The sequence below is a fragment of the Simochromis diagramma genome, unplaced genomic scaffold (assembly GCF_900408965.1).
Source record: "Simochromis diagramma unplaced genomic scaffold, fSimDia1.1 OVJJ01000216.1, whole genome shotgun sequence".
NCBI lineage: Eukaryota > Metazoa > Chordata > Actinopteri > Cichliformes > Cichlidae > Simochromis > Simochromis diagramma.
In genome coordinates this window covers 436,983-463,249 of record NW_024386883.1, presented here as the reverse complement: position 1 = coordinate 463,249, position 26,267 = coordinate 436,983, and the positions used below count along the sequence as shown (strand labels likewise).

The following is a 26,267-nucleotide window of genomic DNA, read 5'->3' as shown; positions in this document are numbered from 1 at the left end:
CAAATCATATTTATTGCTGTGTTATTAAGTCGTCACACAGTTGTAGAGGGTTTATTCTGTTCATGTTACATCTCCATACATAAATACAAACCGTAAAGGATGCAATGGGCACTTTGTAAATAGAATATAAACACAAATTTAATATACGCAAATATTTAAATATGTATAAACGTACAGATGTTTGCACATTTTCAGCAGTTTGATGCAAAACAGAAAAGCTCCAAAATGACATGAGTCATGTAAATTTACAGGCAAGTCTAAGATGTGTTTTTCTCATTTGCCTAACATGAAAAGTTATTATGTATGTGGTAATGTTTAACCCTCTTGTTATGTTGGTTTCCAGGAACACCAATTATGTTCCTGAGTCAATTTGACCCGGGGCATGTGTACTCATCCAAAAAGTGTCAGAAACACTGGCATTGATTATTTTACAATTTTCTTGTATAATTTTGATTTTCTGGTTTTCTGTAGTGATGCAGATGACATCTCTTCTGTTCTGGGTCAACATAACAGGAGGGTTAAGACCTGATGATTTGATTCTCCAGATTATAGTGACACTGAGGAAATAAGGTTCATTTTCAGCTACAATATGATTACACCTTCTTTCATAAAGTCTGATTCTGCCAGCCAGGCCAATACACAGAAGAAATACCGGAACAATCCACGGTAAAACAAAGAAAAAAAAAACCAATGCACTGTGTGTGCACTTACAAATTAGTAGATTAATGTCAAAGACTTACATTCTTTTCCTTTGACAATTCCCCAAAATTTCACACAAAAAGAAACAGTAAATATAAAATGAGCACCGATTCACAATATATTACACATTTGTAACTGTATAATATACAATTCTGATACTATGATTGTTGGCTAAAGAATTTAGAAGCTTTGTAATTTAGAATATTTCTATAACTCTTATACACGCAGCAGTCGCAAACCAACCAAACTGGCAGTTTGAAAAACTATTTCTGAACACCTGCAAATACAAAAAAACAAAACAAAACTAAACAAACACACATCGTTCTCAACCATTTTAAAAATCCTTTCTTTTAAAGATTGCAATCATGGCATGTCTCTAATATTAGATATTACTAGATACTATACAGTGGAAAAAAATAGTTAATATATAGGAGAGATTACATATTTGAGGTCGAGTCAAAGTTTTACAACATTGTGATTTCTTCCAACATTAAAAAATAATTTTAGATGCAGCCTCAATTTGTCAAATTACTACATCTGAGCAATGAGGTACGTTTGTACCCGTTCGCTACAGAGAGACGAAAAGAAAATACAGCTGGCCACATCTATAGTAACATAATCATTTCCTTTAAAAAGGATCATTTGAATCTCTATGTGAAATAACATGATTAATAGAAACCATTAATTTACATTTGATTGTCATTACAAAATATCTATAAATCAAAGTTATCTAGAAGGTATAAAAGCAGAACACATGTCTCTAAAAAATACCATCACAAAGAAATCTGAGAATGCTGTATATATATAACTTGTGGCAAGGCCTTTAAACAGTATGACACGCCAGTTCACATTATACTTACTGTGTACATGTTTTGATATATGGCTACATGCCATGCCAGAATCTACAGTTTAAAAGTTCAGAAGGTGAACAACAATACCACTGACACCCTTCCAATATAACGCAGTAGCCATTTAATAACTGCTGCCATTATGAAACATTATATGTTCAGCGTATGTTCGGATTGCATCAGAGAGGGGGTTCGTTTAAACCTAAGATAGTTTCTCGATGTAAAGCTTAAAAATGACCATCCAGCACAATTACCACCTCTGTGACAAAGTGCAGGGTTATTATAGTGTTCAACAATAACTGAACACTACAAGCATCAAAACAGTAGTGTTATTCTGCAAGCCTATTATATTTTCTGGTGTTCATGAAATTGTGTTCACCCTCCCTGTATATTGGCCGCTATGTATTTACAGACATTTTTCGTCTACTTAAAGAGTTTAAAGGTATACATCATTCACTTGAATTTTGACCTGTTATTGTCCCATCACCATGCAAACTGCCACACAATATCCGTACCTGTACCGCTTCACACATTATAACAAGTGTAGCCAAGTGATAGCTGGCATCAAGTTTTTTTAGGGCGACTGAACAAAAACCGAAACATCTCTGCCGCAGTGTGACCAAAATCCGGTGTGTGAAAATAGCAGAATAAAATTCAAATCCAAGCTCAAGCACTCCTTCTAAGTTTTAACAAAGTGTTAAAGAGGCAAACATTGGTGTCTCACAAGCCTACTAGTCCAGTCCACTCTCATTTATAAAGAGTCATTTCACCGTCCCAGGAGTTCGATGACATGCTGTCCTTTTCATATTAAAACATTGAAACATTGAGAACCTAAAGGCGAAAGAAAAAAAGCAGTGTTAGAAATTCAAAACCAAATAAAAACAAACAGATATCGAGTGTACAGTATGAACAGATGAGAAATGGTGGTTGTTTTTACACCTAAAGTTGTTCTTCCTTTGGGATTCTTTAATCAAACGGTCATAAATAACAAGAAAATGGACTTCTACCAAATAAGGCTAGGCATGCGTGAACTGTACGTTGATCTATCATGCTTACTTGGCCATTCACTCAAACAGTTTTTTTTTTTGTTTTTTTTTTGCTCTCTTGCTCTTGACGAAGGCGGTCGCACTTTTTTCCTCCTCCTCCTCCCCCTTAGCTTCCCTGCTTAGCCTCTTGTGTCCTTGTCTAGTCTCGTGTTTTTTGTATTACTTTTCCCTGGAACACTCTCTCACAGTCTGTTCTCTAAAACCTAAAAGAAGAATTATGGATTTGATTTGATCAACTGGTCCCTGAATACAATTGACACCCTTTTTCTCAAGGAGAAGTCTGGGCTCTGAGCCTGAGTGCTGAAGATATCTACCTATTTGGAACCGTGATAGCAGGTTTCTTGCTGATCGGAGCTGGCTTGGCCCTGGCTTATCGAAGAATTAAGAAAGCGGAACCGGCTGTTCAAACCCCCACAAGGCTGCCCGCTGGGAATGAAACGATGGGACGAGGCGTGAGTTTCTCAAAATGGGCTCATTGAGTGCAGCATGGATAAGATCTTAGAGAGGCTTACGGCTGCCGTGAATACTCAGAATAAGACTGGGTTACATCTTGGAGGGGCTCGCTCGGAACAACACCTCTGAGCGCAAATTGGATCACATCTTGGAGAAGCGCACTGCGGTCGTGAGTTCTCAGAATTGGCTCTTTGAGCACAAGAATGACAACATCACGGAGCGTAAGTTTGATAACATCATGGAGAAGCTCACGACTCTCCAACGGGAGATTGAGAGACCAGTGTCAGACTGTTAGAACAGCTTTGAAATTCATATGAGTTGTTCGCACTAAAGTAAAAACCACCATCACTTCATGCGGATACCCCTTCGGCGCCAGCTGCGGTCTCAAGGCTGGAGCTGAACAACAACACCCTGATACGGACTGTGTTTAGACTGTTCTTCCCATTCTATGCAAGGCCACCTGGGTTGGCTGGAAGACTGTTTACTTAGCCTGGCAGGGCGAAGGACACTGTCTCAGCTGAACTCTGGACACATACACACACATGGACACAGACATATATACACAGGCAGATGTACACTCATCCCCACTCCCCCTCCAAACGCCTTCTACGCTTATTCCCCTCCGATGCTGACGGTGGATCAAGGAGACCAGCGCTTATGCTGCTGGCCCGGATGCACTGTCTACACTGGCTGTCTCTCACCCTTTACCCATCCCTGTTGCTTGTCATGTGTTTCTTTGGTGTATTAAGAGTTTTTTCATGTGCTATGTGCAGAGGTGTTTTTTTTCTGTTCTCAAACTGATCTCCCTGTTGGAGCTCAGTCTGGGGGGAGTTATTTTTTTCTCCTTATCTTTCCTCATGTTGTGCTTTTTCCATGTTATACCTCTCTGACCTGTCTTCCCCATGTGATGTTTGTGTAATGTATGTATGGTCGGAAGGGTAAGACGGCGCTGGCACGGCTGGCAGCCTTAACCCATTTCCCTCGGGATGAATAAAGTATGATCAATCAATCAATCAATCAATCAGTTATTATAAGAAGTGGAATACTCCTACCGAATCATCCATGATGGAAGATGGATCAAAGTAATCTGGCTTCAGTTCGGTTCTTTCTCTGCGATTCTTTGATGCCGGCTGAAAGATAACAACTCAGTTAGAAGAATACTCCACAAGATGAAAAAAGTATACAGTTAAAAAATTATTAATTTTAACATCAACATTTGCTTTTATTATTTATTTATTGGAAGGACTGTCATGACCAGCTTACTCTGCTAGAAATGCAGGATTCAGATTATCTCTAATTTGGTTCAGTGCTGCATTTTCAGTGGGAGAAACGTTTCATTACTCATCTCCCGCTGAAAATGCCACGTCCAAATCAGCGGAATCAACTTCCTAGGATTTCCTTACTGGAATTATTAAACAAAATCTAGACAAATTTAGACTATTGTTTGTTTGTTTTTTTAATTACCAAATCGATGTCCATTGTGTCAAAATCCATGCCCTCATTGATATCTTCCAAGCGGTCTTCAGATGACATCATCACATCCTCCACTATTGGCTCCTCATCATCCTCCATGAGCCCAGAGCCTCGACGACTGTGACGCGTAACAAAAAAATAACATGTCAGAAAAATGCTTTTTGTCAGACTCTTTATTGGCTCAAAGTTCGGCCAAAAACAGTTAAGTGCTGAACTTCTTACATTGCTTGCTGCATGTGGTTCCTCATCTTGGCGTAGTGCATGCTAACCCGCTCTTGCTGCTGACGGGCTTCAGCTTGTTGCCTTTGTGTCAGCATCCAAGTAACCTGGGTACTGTGGAACAGGGTTCATTACTTCATAATTCCCACAGTTTTAAAAAAGTGGCTTTACATACGGTACTGTACTGCAACTAAGACCTCTGCAGACATGTATGCAATAATGTAATACACATATTTTTTACTTGTAATCAATGGTAGTCTGGTGTTGAGGGTGTGGCTGCTGCTGCTGAGGAGGCACAGGCTGATGGGGATGCTGCTCTGCTGGCATGGTGAACGTGGCTGTGAAGCTGTCCTCTGGCCTCATTTTCTTTGGATCCCTCAGTACAGTGGAAGTTAGATGGGGTGAATGCATCATCACTGGCGTTTGCACATTCTGCTCACGGTTCATCCAAACCGCATCGCTGCTGCTACTGCTGTTCTCTTCTGCCAGAGAAAATCATTTGTTACACTCCTTGAATTTTACTGAACACACGCAGTGGCCATAACAATGAGTGAGCTGTTTGATTTATTATTAAAGTGGCAGGCTGTGATGAGAATTAACATGAAACATTTTGCAAGAGGATCCTAGGAGAAATACATGTCCCTAAGAGAGAGATGCATTTTTATGTTTATGTGTGACGTTTGAAGGTGAATACTGCACCATATTCAAATTCACGACGGCGTATTCGCTCACAGAAAGACCTTATTTCAATCTCAGGCAGACTTTAAGAAATACAGCAAACAAACTGCTGTGACAGTCATGGAATACAAAGAAAATGTTGTCACCTTAAATACAACTCTACTAACCAGCAGCTGTTTTGATGTAGATCAGGGGTCGGCAACCCTGGGCACGCGTGCCAGGGTAAACTGATGGCACAACCATAGCTGGACTGGCCATCGGGCATACCGGGCATTTGTCCAGTGGGCCCATGGTGATTTCTGGTTTTTATGGGCCGATGATTTTATTTATTTTTTTGTAACAGTATAAACAATGAAAGGTGGTGAATTGGCCAGATGCTGGCCGATGTGTAAAAATAAATCAGTTGTTTGGTGGTGGCTATGGCGGAGCTTCCACAGAGGCCAGCAGGTGGATGATGGAAAGGGGAGGCAGGAGGAGGAGAGACCGAAGGCGGCCGCCGGTCCGAGTGTCAGGTGAACTGAACTTCAGGTAAGAAGTTATGACCTGCAGTCTATCTGGGTCAGATACAAACCAAGTTTAGGTGGAGTTTATTTTCGTTGTGCTGACTTTACAGTCAGTTACAATAACTCTTACTGCGTACTAGCTAGCATGACGGAGTTTCTATACAGCTGGGTGGGTGCTATGATGTTACTAATAGTGAACTTTATTTTATTCATAAGGTTAGTAACCTCATTATTCTGTGTTTACGCTGCACAGCTGCCTCTTCTTCTCTCATCCTCTCCCCCTCCCTCTCCTGTTGCTACTTCAATCATGAAACTGATCAATGATCAGCTGATCGGCTTTTCTCTCTTGTTTGTTTATCGCCCACTTTGCGCCAGAAACAAGAAACCAGCGGATGTCGCGCCAAACAACAGCAGCAGGTTTAAGCTTGATCAGCTGTTGTTAGATTTTATTTATTATTAATTTCTAGTATCAGCTGATGTTTGCTGGAGCCACAGCTGTAAAATCTGCTGGTCAGGATGTCGTTTTGGATATGTGGTGAGAGGGAAACATGAAGATGAAACCAGGAGATGTCCTTACTGAATCATCAGAGCTGAACAGGTGATGGAGAAACAGGTTTACCTTTTACGTGACATGAATGAGTTGAAGGGAAGTTATGAACTGTTTCTGAGAGACAAATAACACCAGGATCCTTTTCTATGTAGCTGACAGCTGGTAACTGTGCAGGGGCGGGTCTAGCAAAGTTTTGCCAGGGGGGCCAGGCAGGGCATTAACAGGGAAAGGGGAGCACAAAGAAATACTTTTCTTTCTTATTCTCATTTAAAATGTCTAGCTTTTAATAAATAATTATCTGAATCCTACAATCAAAGTTTTTATCTGATGTAAAATGTATAGAAATCATACATATACCAATAAGACTGTACATCACTGTCACAACAGCGTCTGTTTTCATTCAAAGTTTTTATGGCTTTTCCTATAATACCTGGTGGGCCGGTCTCTACTCAAAATGCCTGGGCCGATTTTTTTGTCCCAGTCCAGCCCTGGGCACGACATGCAGTGAATTAATTTGAGAAGGTGCATTAAAAAAACTAAATGGCCGTGCCAGCGGTGCACATCGCAAACTAGCTCGCATAGACACGTTAGTTGTGCTGCTTCTTAATGACAGTATCTTAGCTAACAACCCCAAGTACCAGATTCAACTTGTAATTGGCTAAAAATTACTTAGCCTACTGGTGAGAGGGACGTTGCTAGCTGGCAGTTTTTTCAAGCGATGTTGAAATTTTCACATTCCAACACTTCAAATGCTTCAGGAGCTGTTCGCTCAGCGCAGCATCAGCACCACGGAAATACTTGTATACATCCGAAGACTGAGACAGAATTCACAATGTATTTTCGGGACTTTCAGGTGTCTGGACCAATGTTTTCTTTTCTGATCAAACCAGAAAGCTTTAATGAGCAGCTGGATTTGTCTTGCATTAACTGGCTGAGTTAATGCCAGTGATGCGACATCGAAATGCAGCTGATTGAACTGAAAACCTCGACTCTGTGGGGTCAAAGTTTGCAGAACTACGAACGCAGCTGGTATCCATAGCTGTGTGTGTTCATGGAGCTTGCATTTTCACCTTCTGGACATCACTACCTGACAAGTTTAACTGTCTTCAGAACATTGCAGAGGCCTTATTGACAGTATTTGGTTGTACAAATAGCAGATTTTCTCTCACATGAAGAGTGTCCTCAGGTAGCCGTCTGAATGCTGGACACTCGGAGACCTGTGTCTCTGAGTGGGAGACTAGAGATCACATTAAATGTGTATCTCTGTATTAACAAACATACCATACTGACCCAGTTTATTGTACTTATCATTGTTGTGAGGAAACCATAAATAGCATTTGCATTTTCTGTTGTGCACTTCATTTGCTGTTATGGATAAAAAGTGTCTTTTTTTGTTTCAAAATAGCTGATGACTATTCGCTGATAGCTGCCAACATCTGCGAACAAATATTCTATAAAGTTGTTCTATATAGTGTGTAACTGTTACTATAGAGCATTATTAAATTTATTGCTAATGCAGTCATATGGCACATTGACTTCTGAGGAAATTTTAGATGGCACTCATAATCAGAAAGGTTGCCGACCCCTGATGTAGATGAACTCATGCTGCAGATCGGTTGCTGTGGTAGATAAAATAAATGGTCCACCAAAGTACACCAGCAATGCTCACCTTCAGGCAATTTTCTTTTGCTGGCAGTGGCTGGCTTGGATTTCTTACTCCTGACAGTGGAGCCTCGACTGCTGATCCCACTAATTACAGACATAGTGTCGTCGTCTGCTCCAGCCTGCAGAGAATTTCTGTATGAGATGAGAGGCAGCCAGCAGTCTTCTCTCTGCAGGGCCATCTGAAATGTCATGAATCGCTCCAAGTACATGTGACTGCAAAAAGTAAAATGACAGTAAACATTAGAGTCTTTTTAGAGGTTCTCATCATTTTCATGCTCACATTACTCATCGTGCCGCAAACTTACACTGTCCTCTTGTCCTGTCGAATTAGTTTGCTAGAGAACTCACTCAGGATATCCAAAAATGCTAAATTAAGCGGTGGACTTCCTTCTCCTTGGGGACTTGGCTCTTTAAAGGCAAACTCAATCCCGTCTCTAAAATAAACAAACAAGACATGACATATGAAAGTTCCTGTTCATTAGAGCAAATGATGTTTGGGTTAGGGAAATGACTTACTTATGTAACATGGCAATAGCCTCTCTGGTCTTCAGCTGATCCAAACCAAACGTCAATGAGAAGCGTCGGGCGAGCTCTTTTATGCCGCAGAAGGCTGATGATGAGCGGTCGAAATTGAAGCCGAGTTCAGACAACATGTCATTGAACAACTGCAAAAGAGGTTTCAAATATTGTTTGTCTGATTTTAGTAATTAAAAGCCTCTGAAGACCCTGAGAAGATTTTTTCCAGACTAAAATGCAAATAAAGGATTTTGGGACTGACTCTTTTATCTCTTCTATTTGGTGAGGTATCGCTATTTGAGGAGGCCCGAAAAGACTTTATCGGGCTTCCAGCAGTATGATGATCTAAGTGATGATGATGCTGGATCTCAAGGACAGCCTGGCTGCTTACTGACAGTACAGAGACAAAAGGCGCTTCCTTATCTATGTGTTAAGACAATTCATCTGTGTCTCCTGAACAGCGGCAAACCTGGTCTCATCATAATATCAGCAACAAGTATGTTTTACACATTAGTGACCATCCATCTGTTTCACATGTCATACCTTTTGCAGGCTCAATATGAGCGTCTTTGCACACTGGATTTTGTCGATTTGTCTCGTCTTACTCATTGTTTCCTTGATAATATCTCCATAATCGTTGTAATACTGAGGAGAAACAGGAGAAATACTGTTAACTAAAACAACAGGGCTGGATGATTTCGTTATGATCTCTACAGGATTTAGACCTACCCTCATGTACTGTTTAAATATATCTGCTCCGGTGTTTATTTCCACAACATTGTAAATGATTAATTTGCAATAGGCAGCAAGAAGGTTTCTCCTCTTATGTAGAGCTTCAATTTTACTGGCTTCATCATCTTGTTGTCCATCTAAAAAAATGAAAAATTTATAAAAAGTCATGTTCCTTCTTTAAACAGAGTGTGGTAGGTTCATATAAAACAGGGTAGTGTTTTCTGACCTGTGCTGTTGTCATCATCCTGATCAATGAAAACATGATCCAGGATGAAGTTGAGCAGCTCTGCCTGCAAAGAAGAGTCTGGCGAATAGACCAGAGACTCCAACTGTTCCCGGCCTGAAGACATAATTTGGTGACTGAAGATCAGTAGCAGATCACACAGTATAGTGAAGGCCTGGAATAAACACAACACTTGAGCATATATGGAAATGCTGACCACAGAAATTTTCAGTTGCGCTGAAAAAACGAAAAAGGAAATAAAAATAAATAAATAAAAATTATCTGACTCATCAAAATCCTCACCTGCTCTTTGACTGCGTTGTTGATGGTGTTTATGTAGCGCTGACACATTAAACAGAAAGCTCGCATTTGCTTTCTCAAGGTCACCATGTCACCCTGAGAGGAGTAAAGGTTCAGTTAGTAAAACCCTTTCAAAGGAACATTGTACCTGTATTACCCAGGCATTAAGAAATGTATAACTCTATTTATAAAGCTTGACAGAAAACTGCAATCAGACTGGGAGGTGTTGTAAGCAAAACAAAGTAAAAACATGTAACTCCTACTTTAGATCTGCATATACATGGTGTCCAAATGTAACTACAGAGAGAATTTACTGTGACACAGGCGGAAGGATACTTTCAAACTGTGATACACTGCCAATCATATTTATTTGGGAAATGTAGGCACAGAAATGTTATTACATGTTTTTTTCCAAATATCCCCAAAATGTGAACAGTACCTTTACTGAAGTGCCATCTGAAACCTTCGCTAGATGCCACAGGATGATGTAATGTGTGCACTGCATTGCATGAACCACAATCTGAGAGGAACAAAAATCAAGCAGAATAGATAAACTGCACATTCAGTATTTTAACATGAACTTAACAGGTCACTCAGAGGGTAATTCTAGTTTACTTGAACTGTACTAACTTGGTTAATCGTAACTTTATTTTGAAAGCTTGACTCTAAATTTTAAAAGAGTTCGATGTTCAGTAATTATTAAGACATGTCAAGGTTCATTTGTGCTTGCTATTTCTTTTTAAATACACAAAAGAATTATTCATATAATCATCTATTTTTTCTGTTTTTATTTTCTGTCACGCATTCACCACTTTGTTAGGTACACTTGTTCGACTGCTCCTTAATACAAATATCTAATCAGCCAGTCACATAGCATCAACTCATTATATTTTGGCATGTAGACATGGTCATGACAACCAGGTGAAGTTCAAAAGGAGCATAAGAATGAGGAACAGAGGCAATTTAAGTGACTTTGAATGTGGCACGGTCATTAGTGCTAGACTCAGACTCTGGGTTTATAGAAAATTGTTTGAAAGAGAGAGTAAATGTCCACTGAACAGCAGTTCTCTGGGCAACAAAATGCTTTGTTGATGCCAGGTCAGGATGGCCAGAGTGTTTGGAGCCGAAAGAAGAAAGCAACAGTAACTCAACCACATATCGAGCCTTGAAGTAGATGGACTACAGCAAGCAGAAGACCACAACACCCCTTTAAGTTGCAAGCAGGAAATTGGGGCTACGGTTCACAGAGGCTGACCAAGACTACACAACAGAAGAGTGGAAAAATGCTGGCTGTCCGATTCTGCTACATCACTGGGAAGGTAGGGTCAGAATTTGATGTCAACAACATGCAATCATGGATCCATTCTGCCTTGTATCAACTGTTCATAATGGTGGCAGTGATATAAAAGTGTGGGGGACACTTTCTGGGCACAGTTTGGGCCCCTTATTATTAACTGAGCATAATTTAAACACTAAAGCCTGCATGAGCATTGTTGCTGCCTATGTCCATCCCTTGATGACCACAGTGTACAATCTTCTGATGACATGTTGAAGCACCACATCACAAATCTCAAACCACCTCAAACTGGGTTCTTGAACATGACAATGAGTTCACTGTACTCAAATGACCTCCAGTCACCATATCTGAAACCAACAGAGCAACTTTGGGATGTGGTAGGAGGGGAGAGCCACATCATAGATGTGCAGCATCTCTGTGTTCTGGCAATATTGACCAAAATCTCCGAGGTATGCTTAAAGCACCTTGTTCAATCTATGACACAAATTGAAAGCACAAAAGGGGTCCAACTGGGTACTAGCAAGATATATTTAACAAAGTGGCTGGTGAGTATATATGATCAATGATTCTTTCCAAATTATCCCTCACATCACCTGTAACTCAAGTAACATATGGGAATGTAAACACCCTGATTAACTCCATTTGTAGGATTTTGGGGATGACACTGTAATACCTGTTCAGGCATATCGCCATTCTGTAGACCTGTGTTGAGTAGCCTGTAGTTGCTGGTGAAGAGATCCCACTTAGTGAGGTCGTGTGCACTGCAAGCAGAAATGTACATTAAATCTATAACATTTAATATGCATGCATGCTGTCACTGACATCTTAACCCAATATGAGAAAACAGAAACGTAAGATTTTTAACAAGTAATGTGTTCAAATCAAAAACTGAAACAGTTTCCATAAACTGCTTTTACTTGTGGAAAGTGGTGATCTTCTTAAGTGTGGATAGAACCTGGTAAGCATCATCCTCATCAGGTTCTTCACCCTGACAAACAAGAGATCATATGCTGAAATCTCAGATATTTGCCTCTACTCCTGCGAGCATCCTTTAAAATAATCCACACAGATAAACGCCTTACAGCACCTACCTCTTGCAGGAAGTCCTCCAGGAGTCTATTAAACTTGTCTACAAGCTCGTCAAGAAGCTGGGAGCGGGCGATGTCCACACGGTTGAAGATGGTGAACTCCTCGTTGCAGAGATAGTGGTAGGTGGTAGAGCAGGCCTCCAGGACCTCAGTGTCTGTGTGCTTATCCACGACTTCCCAGATTTGTCGCAACAGTGCGTCTAAATGCTAATTGAAAGAACATAACATTGTTTCACCAGCAACACATACAATGCACTTCAGCTGTAAAACAAGCTTTAAAACAAACAACTCACAAACCTTTTCTAACCGCCCAGTTGTGTAGATGTCAAGATCAAAGAACTTTGGTATCTGTAGCAAATTGGTCACCTTATCAATATCAACGCAGTACTACAAAAACAAAAGGGAACGCAGTCAGGCTTATTTCATGAATATTGAACCTGATTAGATAATGAACTCTGAGAACTCTGAATCACCCACCTTTGCCAATAACAGAGGCAAAGCAACTGCAAACATCTCTGTGACTCGTGTCCGATCATCCAGCTGTGTTTTCTTTTCTTTTGCAGTCAGGACCTTTTCCATGCACAAAACCCCGACAGCACAGTCAACATGAAATCATTCAAGGAGCTAAGTTAATCCTTTCTATCTCAAGCATGACGGCTTGACACTCACCCTCTTCCCCGTGCCTCTGCCTACAGGAGGATGACATTCGCAAGCCTGCCGAATGGCACAGAGCATGATTTCAACCAGGGCTGTCTCCTGACGATCGTTTAGAGCTAAAAAAACAAACAAACAAAAAAACATAAAGAATGTTACCAAGTATCTAATGAAAAGACTTGCCTTCTAAGAGAAGCACAAATTAGAGTAAAAGTACAACAAATAAGTAATAGAGTGGCAAAAAGATTCATTTTCCTCACTAAAAATCTCGTTCTGAGACAGCGCTTCCTTACCTTCCTCTCCTGGCATTGGCTCATCCAGCAACAAGCTGATCATAGTCTCCCAGTCCTTTAGCAGCTCTGACGCACACTCCCACAGGCTATCCACTAAGTAGGCCCCATGTTCATGGAGCTGTAAAAAATGGAATGTGAATTGTAATGAAATGAAATAATCTATTTAAACACAGATAATACATTTCTGTTATTTTTTTATTCTCTTTGAACCACATAAAAAAATAAATCTCCAGTGCCTTGCAATAGATGTATGCACAGTTCTGATTCTTATTTAATTATTTAATCAAATCTTAAGAATAATTAAGTACAGAAACACCAAAAACGTTGACACATTTCAGTTGAAACTGCCATTTCTGCAAAGCAGGGGCACAGGGCTGACATAAAAGCCTGGTCACCTCACTCTCCAAGAAGAAGAACACAGTAGTCTTGATCAGGCTGCCGTTGAGGCTCTGCCTGCCCCTCCTGGGTAATCCCTCCTCCTCAGGACCTCGATGGCTAAACAACCTTCAATCAACCAAAGAAACAGCAGTTTAATATGAAAAACAGGCTAAATGAACGTTTTCAGCCTCATTAGGAAAGGAGGTGGGACAAATCTCCAAAAGTTGATTCTGTTCATCTGGACGTAGCGTTTTGTGAGAGAAACGTTTCGTCACTCATCCAAGTGACTTCTTCAGTCTCAGCTGACTGCAGGTTTCCCCAAATCTTATAAACAGTACATTTGCATAAAGACTGAAACCAGCCCACTGAAGGAACAATGGGCTGGGAGGTCAGTTCCTTAATCATAATTATGCAAATTCTCATGACCATTGATCAACACCCACTGATCAAAGACCACTGATCAATGGCCATGAGTACCATTCACAGAGAGTTGGGGAATGGCTGCAATCACAGCATTGTAAGATGGTGAAAGGTGGGACAAATATCTCATGCATATTTCCTGTGTCTCCTTTATGGAATCTAATTGACTTTACACTTAAGCTGGCCTTCACACAAGCATTATTTTCATACTTTTGTTTTTGTAATAACAAGGAGCCAGTAAAAAAAAATTCAGAGCCACCTTCCGAGCCGAGAGCAGGGTGGAATATTCCTTTAAGCCCTTCCTCCTCTCCCTCCTTTCTTGGAGCTTAGTGTGCTTCCCATGAATGTTGCTCGCTATGCAGTGCCAACCAGACTCAGGCTGAATCAAAGAGCCTGTTTACACAATAAGCCAATCCCTGGAATGTTTCTGTCAGTTTTATTACTGGCACTAAAATATTTTGAATAGATAACATTCATTCAAGCTGGTGATTCAATTACATCTCTTTCAAATCTGCAGAAAAACACATACTTTTTGAACAGGAACTCCCCCGCTGCGATGGCGATGGGTCGATGTGCCGAGTAAACCAGATGATAAACACTCTCACAGTCCTCTGCTGTCAGAACCTCATCACTACTCCTGTTACATGAAAAGCATAAATAAGTCTTTGTGATTATTGGATTTTTGATTAAGAAAAACAAACGCTGAGAATTATCATTGTTATTTACATGATTTGTAAAAATTTTAATCACAATAGCTTTCAGAATTAGGAAGAAAACATAAATGCACACTAAGAAAAATAACACACTTGTCTGAAGAAAATGTTGACATCTGCTGTCGTGTTGAATTAAAACATTATGTCCTAATAATCACATGCTGTGGTACAAAATTAAATGGAAATTTGAGGAGGCGAGATTACTCACTGTAGGACAAGTGTCAGAAGTTTAATAGCTTGCACTGCAACATCATACTCCTTATCCAGAGTCATAGAAACAATGCGATCCTGTCAGTGAGAGAAAATGTCAGATCTCCATAATATTAGTTGCGGGTATGATGATGGCCAAATGGTACTATTTTATCTTTATCAAACATTTACATCTATGCAATGATATCCAAGAGGCATCTACATTTCTAGTAATGCTTACTTACCTTGAAGCGGCTTGTGAAGAGTTCCAGCCGAGTGCTGAGCTCTCTGTTGTAGAACAGGCCTTGCAGGGCAGTCAGGCACTTCAGACGCACTTCACCTTGCTGCAGTCGTAGCAGAAATGCATTAAATACTCGTGAAATCTGAATGCCTGTGTTACTCTGCCACTATTCCAGTTAAAATTGCTTATAATGCACCCCTAGAGGCAAGTTAAGTGAAGTTATAAGCAGGTTTTAGATTGATTTCTCTTAGACAGCTGTTTGCAATCCAAACATTTTGAAATGCAGTTACATGAAAAGTCTATGTAGAGGTAATAAAAATGCGTGAGGACCAGCAATAATAAAACAAACATGGGACATAGCAGCAAGACATGAGGGTGTCTTTCAGCATCAAATAGGATTCTCACAGGCAGACGATTTCCACCAAACAGGAAGTCTGTACTAGGCGTCTTTCTCACCCAGCACAAGTGGCTGAACAAGAAAAGCAAGTACACCTCATAAAATATCCACCTGCTTTCAATGTGAGCCAAGTGAAGGCATAAGCTCAAGACTGGAGCACCCATCTAAACTCTGGATAAGTCTAGTGATTGGAGGTGTTTGGAATAAAAGCCCTCTAGCTGAAAGAAAATGGTAGCAGGAGCTCTGGATTTCAAATTTTAACTACCGTAGTTTTCGGGTCATAAGCCGCTACTTTTTCCCCACACTGTGAACACTGCGGCTTATACTGACATGCGGCTAATGCATATTTTTTTCATGCGGCCAAAAACATTTTGCCTGGTAACAGTAGACCAATAAAATTGATAAGTAGTATATATACGGTATATATTTTTACCAGTTGTTAAGAGACGTTGTAATGTTGTTTGTGCACTGTTCCGTTAAAAAAACATAAGCAATGTAATTTGTGTGTTACTGATACGTACGTATGTGTTACAGGCGCTGTTCGAGGAAAAAAAGCATTTGCAGTATGTATTTTTGTATGTTACCATAACGTTTATGTTACCTTACGGATTAAATTAAACGTTAAAAAGCCTCACGTGTAATATTTCTGTGTAAATATCTCATATTACAAGTGAAACGCATACGGCTTAAAATCCGGTGCGGCCTGTACAAGCACAAAATTGATTTTCTTTCTAAAATTAGAGCATGTGGCTTTTAATCAGGTGTGCTCTGTAGTCCGGGAATTACGGTAATAGGCTTTAACAAATGGGAGATTTTCTGGATAAAGGGTGCTACAAACTGAACGTGTTGTGTACAAACATGACAGGTAACCTATGTACAGAACGAATGCGTTGCGTTTTTTCAGAAAAGTGGTCCTCAAAAAACTGACTGTTGACATGAAGTGACGATAAGCTGGTACTAATATTGCTAAACTAGAAAAAGAAGATTCTGAGTTCATCAAATTCTCATGAGAAGGAGCAGGGAGAATAATATGGTTTGAAGCCACTTTCATACATAGGCTGGGATAACCTACTTGCCGAGTACATTTTTTTAAAAGTTGTTATTAATTATATTGATGCTTATCTCAATATCTCAATTATACCGACTGCTTCACCTCTGGTACTACTACATACGCTGACTCTCAGAAATCTAAGATTTAAGATGTGGGCTTTAATTTGTTCTTCCATAACACACGTTTTTTCCATAAACTCACCTTGTCATGCATTGTCCAGCCAACATACTTTAGGTAGCTGTCATTAAGGAAGGCGTCACTGTACAGCTTCATCCACACTCCTATTTCCTCAATACAAATGGCTCTGATTTCAGCAATGGCATCGCTGGCAAAAACAAAGAGAATTCACTAAATTTAGTAAACGGGCCTGTAACAGACCTGGCAGCTGTAAACAGCACTGAAGAAGGTTCATTGTGAATAATGAACTCATGCTTGTATTAACATTGATTTTGCACTAGAGGGTGCCAAAACACTCTAAATGAACTCTGTTCTGTCTGCTTCTTGTTGTACAAACTCAAAAGTGATAAGAAGCCCGTGATGAGATCTTACATTCAGCACACAGTCTGGTTGCCATTTACCATAATAATCTGGGGGAATTCCTTATCGCTTAAGGATTTACTTACCGATATCTGTGAACAAACACTCCCTTGAAGATTGCATTCATCATGTTTTCAATTTCATCTTGATTTTCTTGAAGCTAAAAGATAAAGAGGTTTTTGAAATTAATTGCACAAAAACTCCCTGAAAGTCCAAGATTACGGTTGGTATTGTTCTATACTTGGATTTTTTACAGATTTCATCCACTATTTGTTACCATTGTTAAAGGTAAACCAGAAATACTGGATTTATATGCATTTTGTGAACTAGAAAGGACAGTTTATGTAGAATAAACTCAAAATAAAAAGAACCAGTCCTGTTCAATGTGCTTATTACACAGGCAATCAATAAAGAAACCAGTCTTATCATTTCAGATTTGGATCAGTGGTCTCATGCAGGAATAGTTCAGTTTTACACTAAATCTTTCATACCGCTTCTGTGAGACATTCACAAGATCTCAAAGTGAGATTCAACAGTCTTTTATGGTAAAATCACTCATTTTAAACGATTCACCAGGAGACGTGTCGTCAGATTCATATAACGTCATAACTGACACTTTGTAAGTTGCCATTAAGCGCAGCCACCCTCCTCTGAATTTAATAACAGCCCATGCAATCACAAGTCTAAAAAGCCCCCAACTTTTTCTAACTGTAGAATTTCCAGATGTCATCTGAACTGATGCGGAGAGGCAACGAAAAGTGTTGGTGAAAAAACACACTGTTTTAATCCAGTGGCCAATGACGTGTCATTACAGCACTGACAAACTGTGAGAGAAAAGGAAACCGTGATTGAACATGATGTCTTTCTAAATTAACCATGACTAATACGACATGCATTGAAGGGAAAGCGACAGTCACAGGGATTCGGCCTTCAAGAGGCGATGTTAGGCTGCCTGCATTAAGACCCTGAAGCAGCTGTTGGAAAGAGAGAAGTGTGTTTCTGTGGCTGCGCTAAAAATATCAATAAAATAATGAGCTAAAATAAACAGAGTAAATTACAAGGCCACGGAATGGTAAACAAAGTCATAATTTTAGGTTATAGCTGGTTAGGGATGGGGCTTTAAATAAATCAGTAGTGACTGAGTCTATTCTCCAGAGACACAAAGGCAGAAAAGGCTACACCTGTATGGCATACCTGCACGTGAAGGGGCAAATACAATCAGCAGCATGCCCCCCCCCCCCCCAGTCAATTCATATATAGAGTGAAAAATTTAAATGACAGAGTTAAACAACGCTCACACCCACTGACGTGTTGCTGTATTACACTCCAACATCAACGCTGGGTTGAATGCTTGACAACTTATCTTTCTTCTTACCTCTTTGCGCTTCTGTAACAGTAGCTCCAACCTATCATTGGCTCTCTTAGCAATGACCTTGTTCCTTTCTGCCTCATACTGTCTCTGTGTGTTGTCCATATTGATGCTTAGGTTCAGAGCCACGTTCACCAAGGCTGTCATCAACTTCATGGCTGGCAGAGACAACAATGTTTAAAACACATACGTGTAGGAACAACAGCTGTCAGATAACAGCAGCATGGGCGTGCAGGATGGAGACAAAATCCACAATAAAACTGACCTGCTAGTGTGCTTGTGTGTCTAAAGGCCCTGACCTGTGAGTCAGACAGGCCGGTGAGTAGCGAGATGATTGTGTCCATCATATACTCGTCATAAATGATGCTGTACTGACACTGTCGCACCAGAACCGCAATGAAGTCGCAGAAGTTTATCCTGAATTTCTTCCACTGTGGTCCTGAGAGGGTTAATGGATAGTCGCCGCTGTCCTGTACAGCACAGAGATAATCAGATTGGGGTCCCAAGTATTACATTTGTTTCAGGCCAGATTAAAAACATCTCCCATGCTGGTGTGGTTCTTTAAAATACGTTGTATTGAAACACAGCCTACATCACCTCATCAAACTCCTCTGTCATTTTCCGGATGATTTCCGAGTTCTGCATATGTCTGAACATCTCTCCACTCACAGCACCTAATACAGCAAAATTGAGCGTGTGAATGTGCTTTCAGGCACCCAACATGCTGCACATTTAGACAATACAAGTAGGAAAACTACCTTTACAGCCAGAGCACTGAATGAAGAAGTTGATTAAGTCCAAAAGAGTGGTGTCCCTGTCATGTTTGTATGCCTCAATCCAGTCATCAACCACAGACTGGAAAGGGAAGCACACTCACAAAATTATCACATAATTATTTACACTTCTAACTAAAATATAACTTTGAAAACATTCCTTAGAGAGCATGCTTTGTTGACTCCTCTTAATCCATTAAGCTTGATTTATAGTTGTGCTGAATCCCCGCAATTCAATTCTGTTTTATTTATATAATGTCAAATCACCACAAGAACAAGCACGTCAAGGCGGTTTATATTGTAAAGTAAAAAAAAAAACATATGTTAATACAGAGAAAACCCCAACAATCAAAAGACCCCATATGAGCAAACATGTGGTGACAGTGGGAAGGAAAAACTCCCTTTTAACAGAAAGAAACCTCAAGTGGAAGGTCGGGGGTGAGGGGACAGGACAAAGACACACTGTTGAACATGGCCAAAGATGAATAACTAATGGTTAAGGGGGGAGGGTGGGTATATAACCACACAGGAAGTGTAAAAAAAAAAAAGGGGGGGGGGGGGAGTAAAGAAGAAACACTTAATACTGCATCATGGGAAGCCCCTAGTAGCTTAGACGTATTGCAAAGTAACTAAGGGAGAATTCAGGGTCACCTGATCCAGCCATAACTAAGAGGAGCTTATGCCATGGTGGCTGTCATTGCCGTTTGCACTTGTACGCTGAGGAGCCTGCATCGGTCTGACTTTACGAGTGAAACTGAGCTGATCATGTTTGACTTGGACCTATTACATTTTGAACAACTGTTACGTTTAGTAAAACGCAGAGCAGAGCAGAGTCCTGAAATGACTGAGCCATAAAACAGATTATCAGAGCTAGGCTAATGTCTATGTTGAAAGAATACTAGCTATTGCATTAACATCAAGCTACAGTCTATTACATTTTGTTTAATGGTATTATCTTTGTGCTAATCAATATGCTGCCTTTCGGTGAATTGAGTTGCTGCCATGTGTAGTTAATGTATCGATGCACAACAGGCGTGGGTAATATTTTTGACTATTCGAGTAGTCATTAGGTTATCTTTTAATTTAAAAAAAAAAACCTGTTTGTCCAGTATTACCACCAGGAGGCAGCAGTAATACACCTAGTTTTTTAGCAGCCACTACTGAACAAAAACAGAAACAGAACCTGCTTCTAACCGCAATGCATAAGGTTCAAGGAAATCAGGCCAGATGTAAAGGAAAAAAAAAAGCTGTCAATAAGTCTTGTGTGGCACTCCTTTAAAAAATAAACAGAAATGAAGTCCACTGCATAGAGTGTGTTGCAAGCTTGAAATGCCCACCCTCAGAAATACAGTAGCTATAGCAAAGGTTTAATACAGTAATATAAATCAAGCTTTATGGATTAAGTATTCAAAAAATGAGAACCACAGACACTAAACCAGGCTACATATTGTTACTGATTGAAAATTAGAATCCGTGCACCCACCTGTGTGGCGCTCTTCCCCATTTTAACCACCTCAAACAAGGTCATGTTCTCCATTCCATTCTCCTGATGGTGGCCATTCACCCAGCCGGGACCAGTGACCCTCCCAGCTCCACCACCTTTGGCCTTGTCTCCAAGCGCCTTCTTCCCTTTCTTGGCTGCCTAATGAGGAGAAAGATGTTCTTCTGTTATCATACACTGCATCAGTGTGCCTCTATACTCAATAGCTTATCTGGTTACTGTGCATTAGAAAAACGGAACTAAATCACATTACAGACATTTGATGCAGAGATGAAACAGACTTATTTTCTTATCAAACGTAGCTGCTGCATGATATAAACTTTTTTGACTATGTATTAGCATTGTGATAGCGGGAAACCAGTGAGGATGTTTTACTGATTTCTACTCAGTGTATGCTGGATATACTGCAAGCCTGCGTGTGACCATGACTGCACATAAACCGAGGCCTGTACTACAAGGCAGGATTTGGGCTTTTCCAGGTTTCACTCTGGCTTTTAAGAAGGTGGTTCACTTCCTACTGGAGTACATAGTAACTAATGGTGTTTGAAATGAGAAATCAACAGGTACAAAATCACAATCCAATAACCAATCAATTATCTGAAAAAAAAAAAACAAAAAAAAAAAAAACCCAACCTTAAACTATCCCCACAAGCTGCATGTCTAATTACAATTAGTAGTTAATATTATACAATAAAATGACAATTATAATATAATTGTTATGTAATTGTAAAAAAAAAAAACAACTACAAATGTAATCAAATTAAATAAAAATTTATTATTTGCATTATCATTATCAAAACATTAATAAGAATAACAATAATGGCTGTAATCTGTCTGACTAACTGTTTACTTACACAGTCTGCATTTTTGCCAATTTTCCCTTTCTTGCTTCAAATTGGCTAAACTTTATTTATACTGTAGGTATTTTCCAGCCTTACAGCACTTTTCCTCTCACATGCACTCACACAACACGTTTCTGCGCAATAACTGTGTTACTTTAAGTCTGTATTAGGTGTGTAACCACTTAACAGTTTCCTGTTATTATAGTTTTATTTTCCTTTCTAACAGCAGCCGCTCTGCCGTCAGCAGACTTCTCAATATCTGTGGTCGTTCATGCACTACAGTCATCCCATTCATGTGGAGGTGCTCTTAGATAGACTGATTATAACCCTGGGTTGACTAACACTTTTAAATTTCTAACCACTTTCACGTGACTGCTTTGCCTGATCGCTGATGTCGGAGTAAGTGAAGCCAGATAACAGACAATGTTAAAAGTGCTTCTCAGCACAGTGCCCAAGATAAGAAAGTCAGGAAAACATACCACGCCCTTTCCTGTCTTCGCATTTTTGCCATCGGGATCCTCAAGGTCAGTATCTGAAGACAACTGAGATTCTGCCTCTCTGTGCATAACACATGGATTTATTAGTAATTATTATTACTATTTAATACAACTGCAAAAAGTAACACAAGCATAGCAAAAACGATCTCAAATATCATCAGTGCATACATACAAAATAAACATTGAAGGACATAAAAACATTACAGTAACACTTCCATGTTGTTCTACTTACTGAGGAAACTGAAACTCAGTGTGCAAGTCCTGCGCTGCTATCATTTCTTTAACATTTTCTGGATCTGCTGGAGTAGGTGCTCTTACTGCTCTGGGTGCTGAGCAAGGATATACCTTTATAATAGCACATGAAAAAGAAAAAGAACAGAATTATTAAAAAATGAAATGAATGAAGCAACAAAAAAAAAATCACTGTACAGTCAAAATAATCTTATGTAGGCCCCACCTCTGCTGTTTCAAGAAAATGTTAATAAATCCTTTGAAAAGGCCGGGATTTCCTTCTGCATAGATTACTTATAAATGTTTTTTCTAAGTTACAGTTGGACTTTACATGTTGTTATTTAACTCTGTATAGCCATTCACAAAACAAGCACTGATTTGAGTGACCTGTAGAACTGCCTTTATCAGCTATAAACTCCATCAGATGTTTCTGGTTTAGAGACTTCAGCAATGTTTCAGAGATACTTTACAGCAGCGGTCCCCGACCTTTTTTGCGCCACGGACTGCTTTATGCCCGACAATATTTTCACGGACCGGCCTTTAAGGTGTCCTGGATAAATACAACAAAATAAAACTAGTACCCAAAAAAAATAATTTTCACACAAATTTTCAACTCTCGAGGCCCGGTACCAAACCCGGGGGTTGGGGACTGCTGCTTTACAGGACCGGGACCTTTTTCACTCATGCATCATCTTAACTGGGTAAGAGTAAGACTTTGGCCAAGACAAAAAATGTATAACCATTTTTATAATGATTTAAGGTCGTGAACAACTTGCCAAGCATTCAAGAGAAGTTCTTGATTCGATTTCATTATCACTGGTCTATCAATGGCTGCAAGTCATCCAGGTACTAAAGTAGAAAACCAGCCACAAACCATGATGTTCCCTCCACTGTGTTTTGAGGTTTTACTGTTACTGTGCAGTTCCGTCAAGGATTCACCAAAATATGTGACTTTTCAACTTACATCCTATCAACAAATAAGACAACATTCACATATCCCTGTGGCCAATATTTATCTGTTAGAAAATTATTATGAAGAATTCAACATTATTCTAACCTTTATTGTAATAGGTAAACTTAATAAACAAAAGCAAAAAAAAAATAGTTGTTATTTTAAACCCTCAAAATTTTATCCTTATAAATGTTGTTTAATAAATACACCTTGATTGGACTTAATGAACTCCATTTACATTGCTCATATATGGGTCATACTAAACCTTCTTTGGCAAGAAGGACATTACTTTTTCAGTAACAAGTCTTTGCATGATTTTAGTCATAGTCTTCTTAACCATTTCATGTGAGCCCAAAGTCAAAGAAGTCTTCAACACACAATTCCTTCTAGCCTACAGTTATTTTTTAACGTGCTCATGAAAAGTACATTTTGTTTGCTATTAGTTTAGTCATACTGCACATAGTTGTGGCTGAGATGAAACTCTTCCCACATTTCGTGGTAAGATTAATCATTGTAATCATAGTAGTACCAACTGATTCACACTTTTTGTCGAAACTAATATTGAAGGGCATGACGAGAGCGTGGTTGTGTCACTGTCAGGGCACACAAAGCTTTAATAACCTATTTAAATCTGATTATCTGTATCCAGATAACTTATCTGCATAAATGCGTGTTAATGCATGGTATGCAGGTTGTAAACGCAAACACAAGATATCGGCAATGGAACGCGGCTACAGTGTGTTAAAATGTGAGCCAAACCTGCTGACAGACATAGTAATAATGTTAGCTATGCAATGGGAAAAGCAGAGAGCGTGTAACAGAGCCGCTTATCTCAACCTGGGATGCACCATGTTCGTTCGCGAGTCAGCTAGATCTATCTAGCTAATTAGTACATTGAACAATAATATGTTTTGATGCCAGTTGTAAGACCAATTAATGTGATTTATCCAGCTGAAGCAGCAAGATAAAAACTACACATTGACATCAAAATAAGAAATCCACCCATCCAGGCTCCACATAAGCACATCAGCAATACCAAACCTCTGCACTTGCCATGTTTATTACCACTATCAAGGGCTGTTAGGCTTAGCAAAAAAAGTCTATTTGTTGTGGATCACTTGACAGTACTACAGCAAACTATTAAGTAATACATGAAATTGCAGATTAATCTTTTTGACAACTAGGGGCTGGATTCTGGTTGCTGCATGGTAGCTGCTAAGAAAATATTTCAGATGACTGAGACCCCAGTAGTGCGCACACTGACTGTGTCGCACTGTTGCAGTTTACTGGGACACATGGAACTATTTTTAATGACATCTGTGTTTTTAAGTGTTCTACAACAGGCTTATAGACTGAGAAATGCAAGAGGAAATGCTTGTTTGACTGCACTACTGGTTCAAAATGCTCCAAATTTGCTGGGTCCAGATTCTAAGATGTCATGACTTGTGACCTCTCCTTGGATAATTGAGCAAAAAAGTAATACAAAGAAGCCTCTTAGGCCTCTACAAACCATCTTCTTAAAAAAAAAAAAAGGGGGGGGGGGGGCATAAAAACATGTATATCACATTAATTAATTAACTGAAGATAATACACTGGCAAAGTTAAGTAATACATCTTGTTAGTGGCCATTCTCAAAAAAAAAAGCTTTCCAAGCTTAAGGGGTGTGTTTTCCCCAGACTCACTTTCACTCTCCACTTTACAACTTGCAAACTACACTTGTATCTCCAACACAGCTCTTATTCGGAGCTGAAAATAAGTGATTTTGTCTCCCAGCTCTAACACTTTAAAACAGATACTTAGAAATGTGTTACTTAATGAACGTTTTTTTAAGAAAAAAAGAAAAAATGCATGTGATCGCGACTGTTTCATAACTTTCTGCGTAACTTTACGTTTACAGCAGATACTTTCAGAGAAAACGGGGAAACTGCGGACCGCTCTTGTACAATAGAACATACTGTAAGTGGAAATCCCAGTAAACACAACACGGCTTTTCCTGAGCAGAGTAGGGGCTTGTCCCTAGGCTCTGAACGCCATAAATGGATATGCATACTGTACGGATTTCAGCGTCTCAATAAAACGTTAGCTACTGATGAGCACAATTGTCTTTCGCTTTTATTACTGTCCACCGTGTCGGTAAACTGCATCGTTACTCGTAATTTGAAACAATTTAATCATACCGCAGTTGTGACACGCGCAGTTGTATACTTCCGAAATACAAACAACCACAGATGTTTGGGAGGCTGAGTCTGCTATCGGCTCTCATCTCCTCCTGACGTGCTGTCGTTTTTACGACGGCCAAGCAGTTCTCAGGCTAATGTGAGCTAAATCTATTGATAATGTGATCTTGGCCACAGACATCAACGCTCTAATTAATTAATACCGGGCTCCCACAACTGCGATTAGACTTCGCGCCAGTGTTTTGATACACCATAAGAAACTAGCTTAGCTAGTATTACCGTTAGCTGTAGCTGGCTAACTGGACCACTAGCACATATAACACAAACTGGAAACACACAGAGGCTGCAGTTGGTAACTATCTTGACTATAGCACATTCTGATGAACTAGTATTTCTATAGGTATGACTATTGGTGACACTAACAAGTGTCTTGACAGCTAACCCAGAAAAGCGGCTTCAATGGCAAACTCCCTTGATGTTAACGTTAGCTATCCGCCATTTTACTTACCTCGTTTTAATTCAAAGACGGACTGAAATCAAATAATCCACGCGGTACGGACTGTTCATAGAGAATGCTTTCGTCAGTTCCCTGCACTGGCTGTCATTTTCCAAATTTTAACAATTGTAGTTTTATTTGTTGGCTAACGTTAAGAGGCTTCTTGGTGGCTAATATAGCAAGGTACAGTGTGTATTGTCGTTGTTATGCATGCAGCACACACACCACCTGTCGGCGACACTGTGTACTGCCGCTACGAGGGACCA

The 26,267-nt window shown here is 39.7% G+C and overlaps 1 protein-coding gene across 1 annotated transcript; it reads right to left on the bottom strand.

Annotated features, from left to right (window-relative positions):
• Window positions 1-35: 35 nt before the first annotated feature.
• On the bottom strand, window positions 36-26,256 carry stag2a (stromal antigen 2a). The gene is made up of 34 exons (XM_040032741.1): window positions 26,014-26,256; window positions 22,378-22,490; window positions 22,128-22,206; window positions 20,789-20,947; window positions 19,291-19,387; window positions 19,130-19,206; window positions 18,798-19,002; window positions 18,539-18,690; window positions 17,250-17,323; window positions 16,828-16,951; window positions 15,183-15,281; window positions 14,957-15,036; window positions 14,565-14,672; window positions 13,633-13,741; window positions 13,238-13,355; window positions 12,960-13,063; window positions 12,768-12,860; window positions 12,588-12,677; window positions 12,294-12,497; window positions 12,120-12,190; window positions 11,876-11,963; window positions 10,345-10,425; window positions 9,909-10,001; window positions 9,609-9,780; window positions 9,380-9,519; window positions 9,194-9,295; window positions 8,651-8,799; window positions 8,440-8,568; window positions 8,139-8,347; window positions 4,980-5,220; window positions 4,742-4,852; window positions 4,511-4,637; window positions 4,099-4,176; window positions 36-2,378 (listed from the first exon to the last, which is right to left on the bottom strand). The coding sequence occupies exons 2-34, from the start codon at window positions 22,419-22,421 to the stop codon at window positions 2,355-2,357; spliced, it is 3,831 nt and encodes a 1,276-aa protein (XP_039888675.1). The 5' UTR covers window positions 22,422-22,490; window positions 26,014-26,256; the 3' UTR covers window positions 36-2,354.
• Between the last annotated feature and the right edge of the window lie 11 nt (window positions 26,257-26,267).

Excerpts from the sequence above, each read along its gene's own strand:
- stag2a (XM_040032741.1), bottom strand. The coding sequence starts at position 22,421 with ATGATAGCAGCGCAGGACTTGCACACTGAGTTTCAGTTTCCTCA. Across the intron at positions 18,691-18,797 it reads ACACACAAGCACACTAGCAG|CCATGAAGTTGATGACAGCC; the intron begins GTCAGTTTTATT and ends TGTCTCTGCCAG. Across the intron at positions 8,800-9,193 it reads TCATATTGAGCCTGCAAAAG|TTGTTCAATGACATGTTGTC; the intron begins GTATGACATGTG and ends CCTCTTTTGCAG.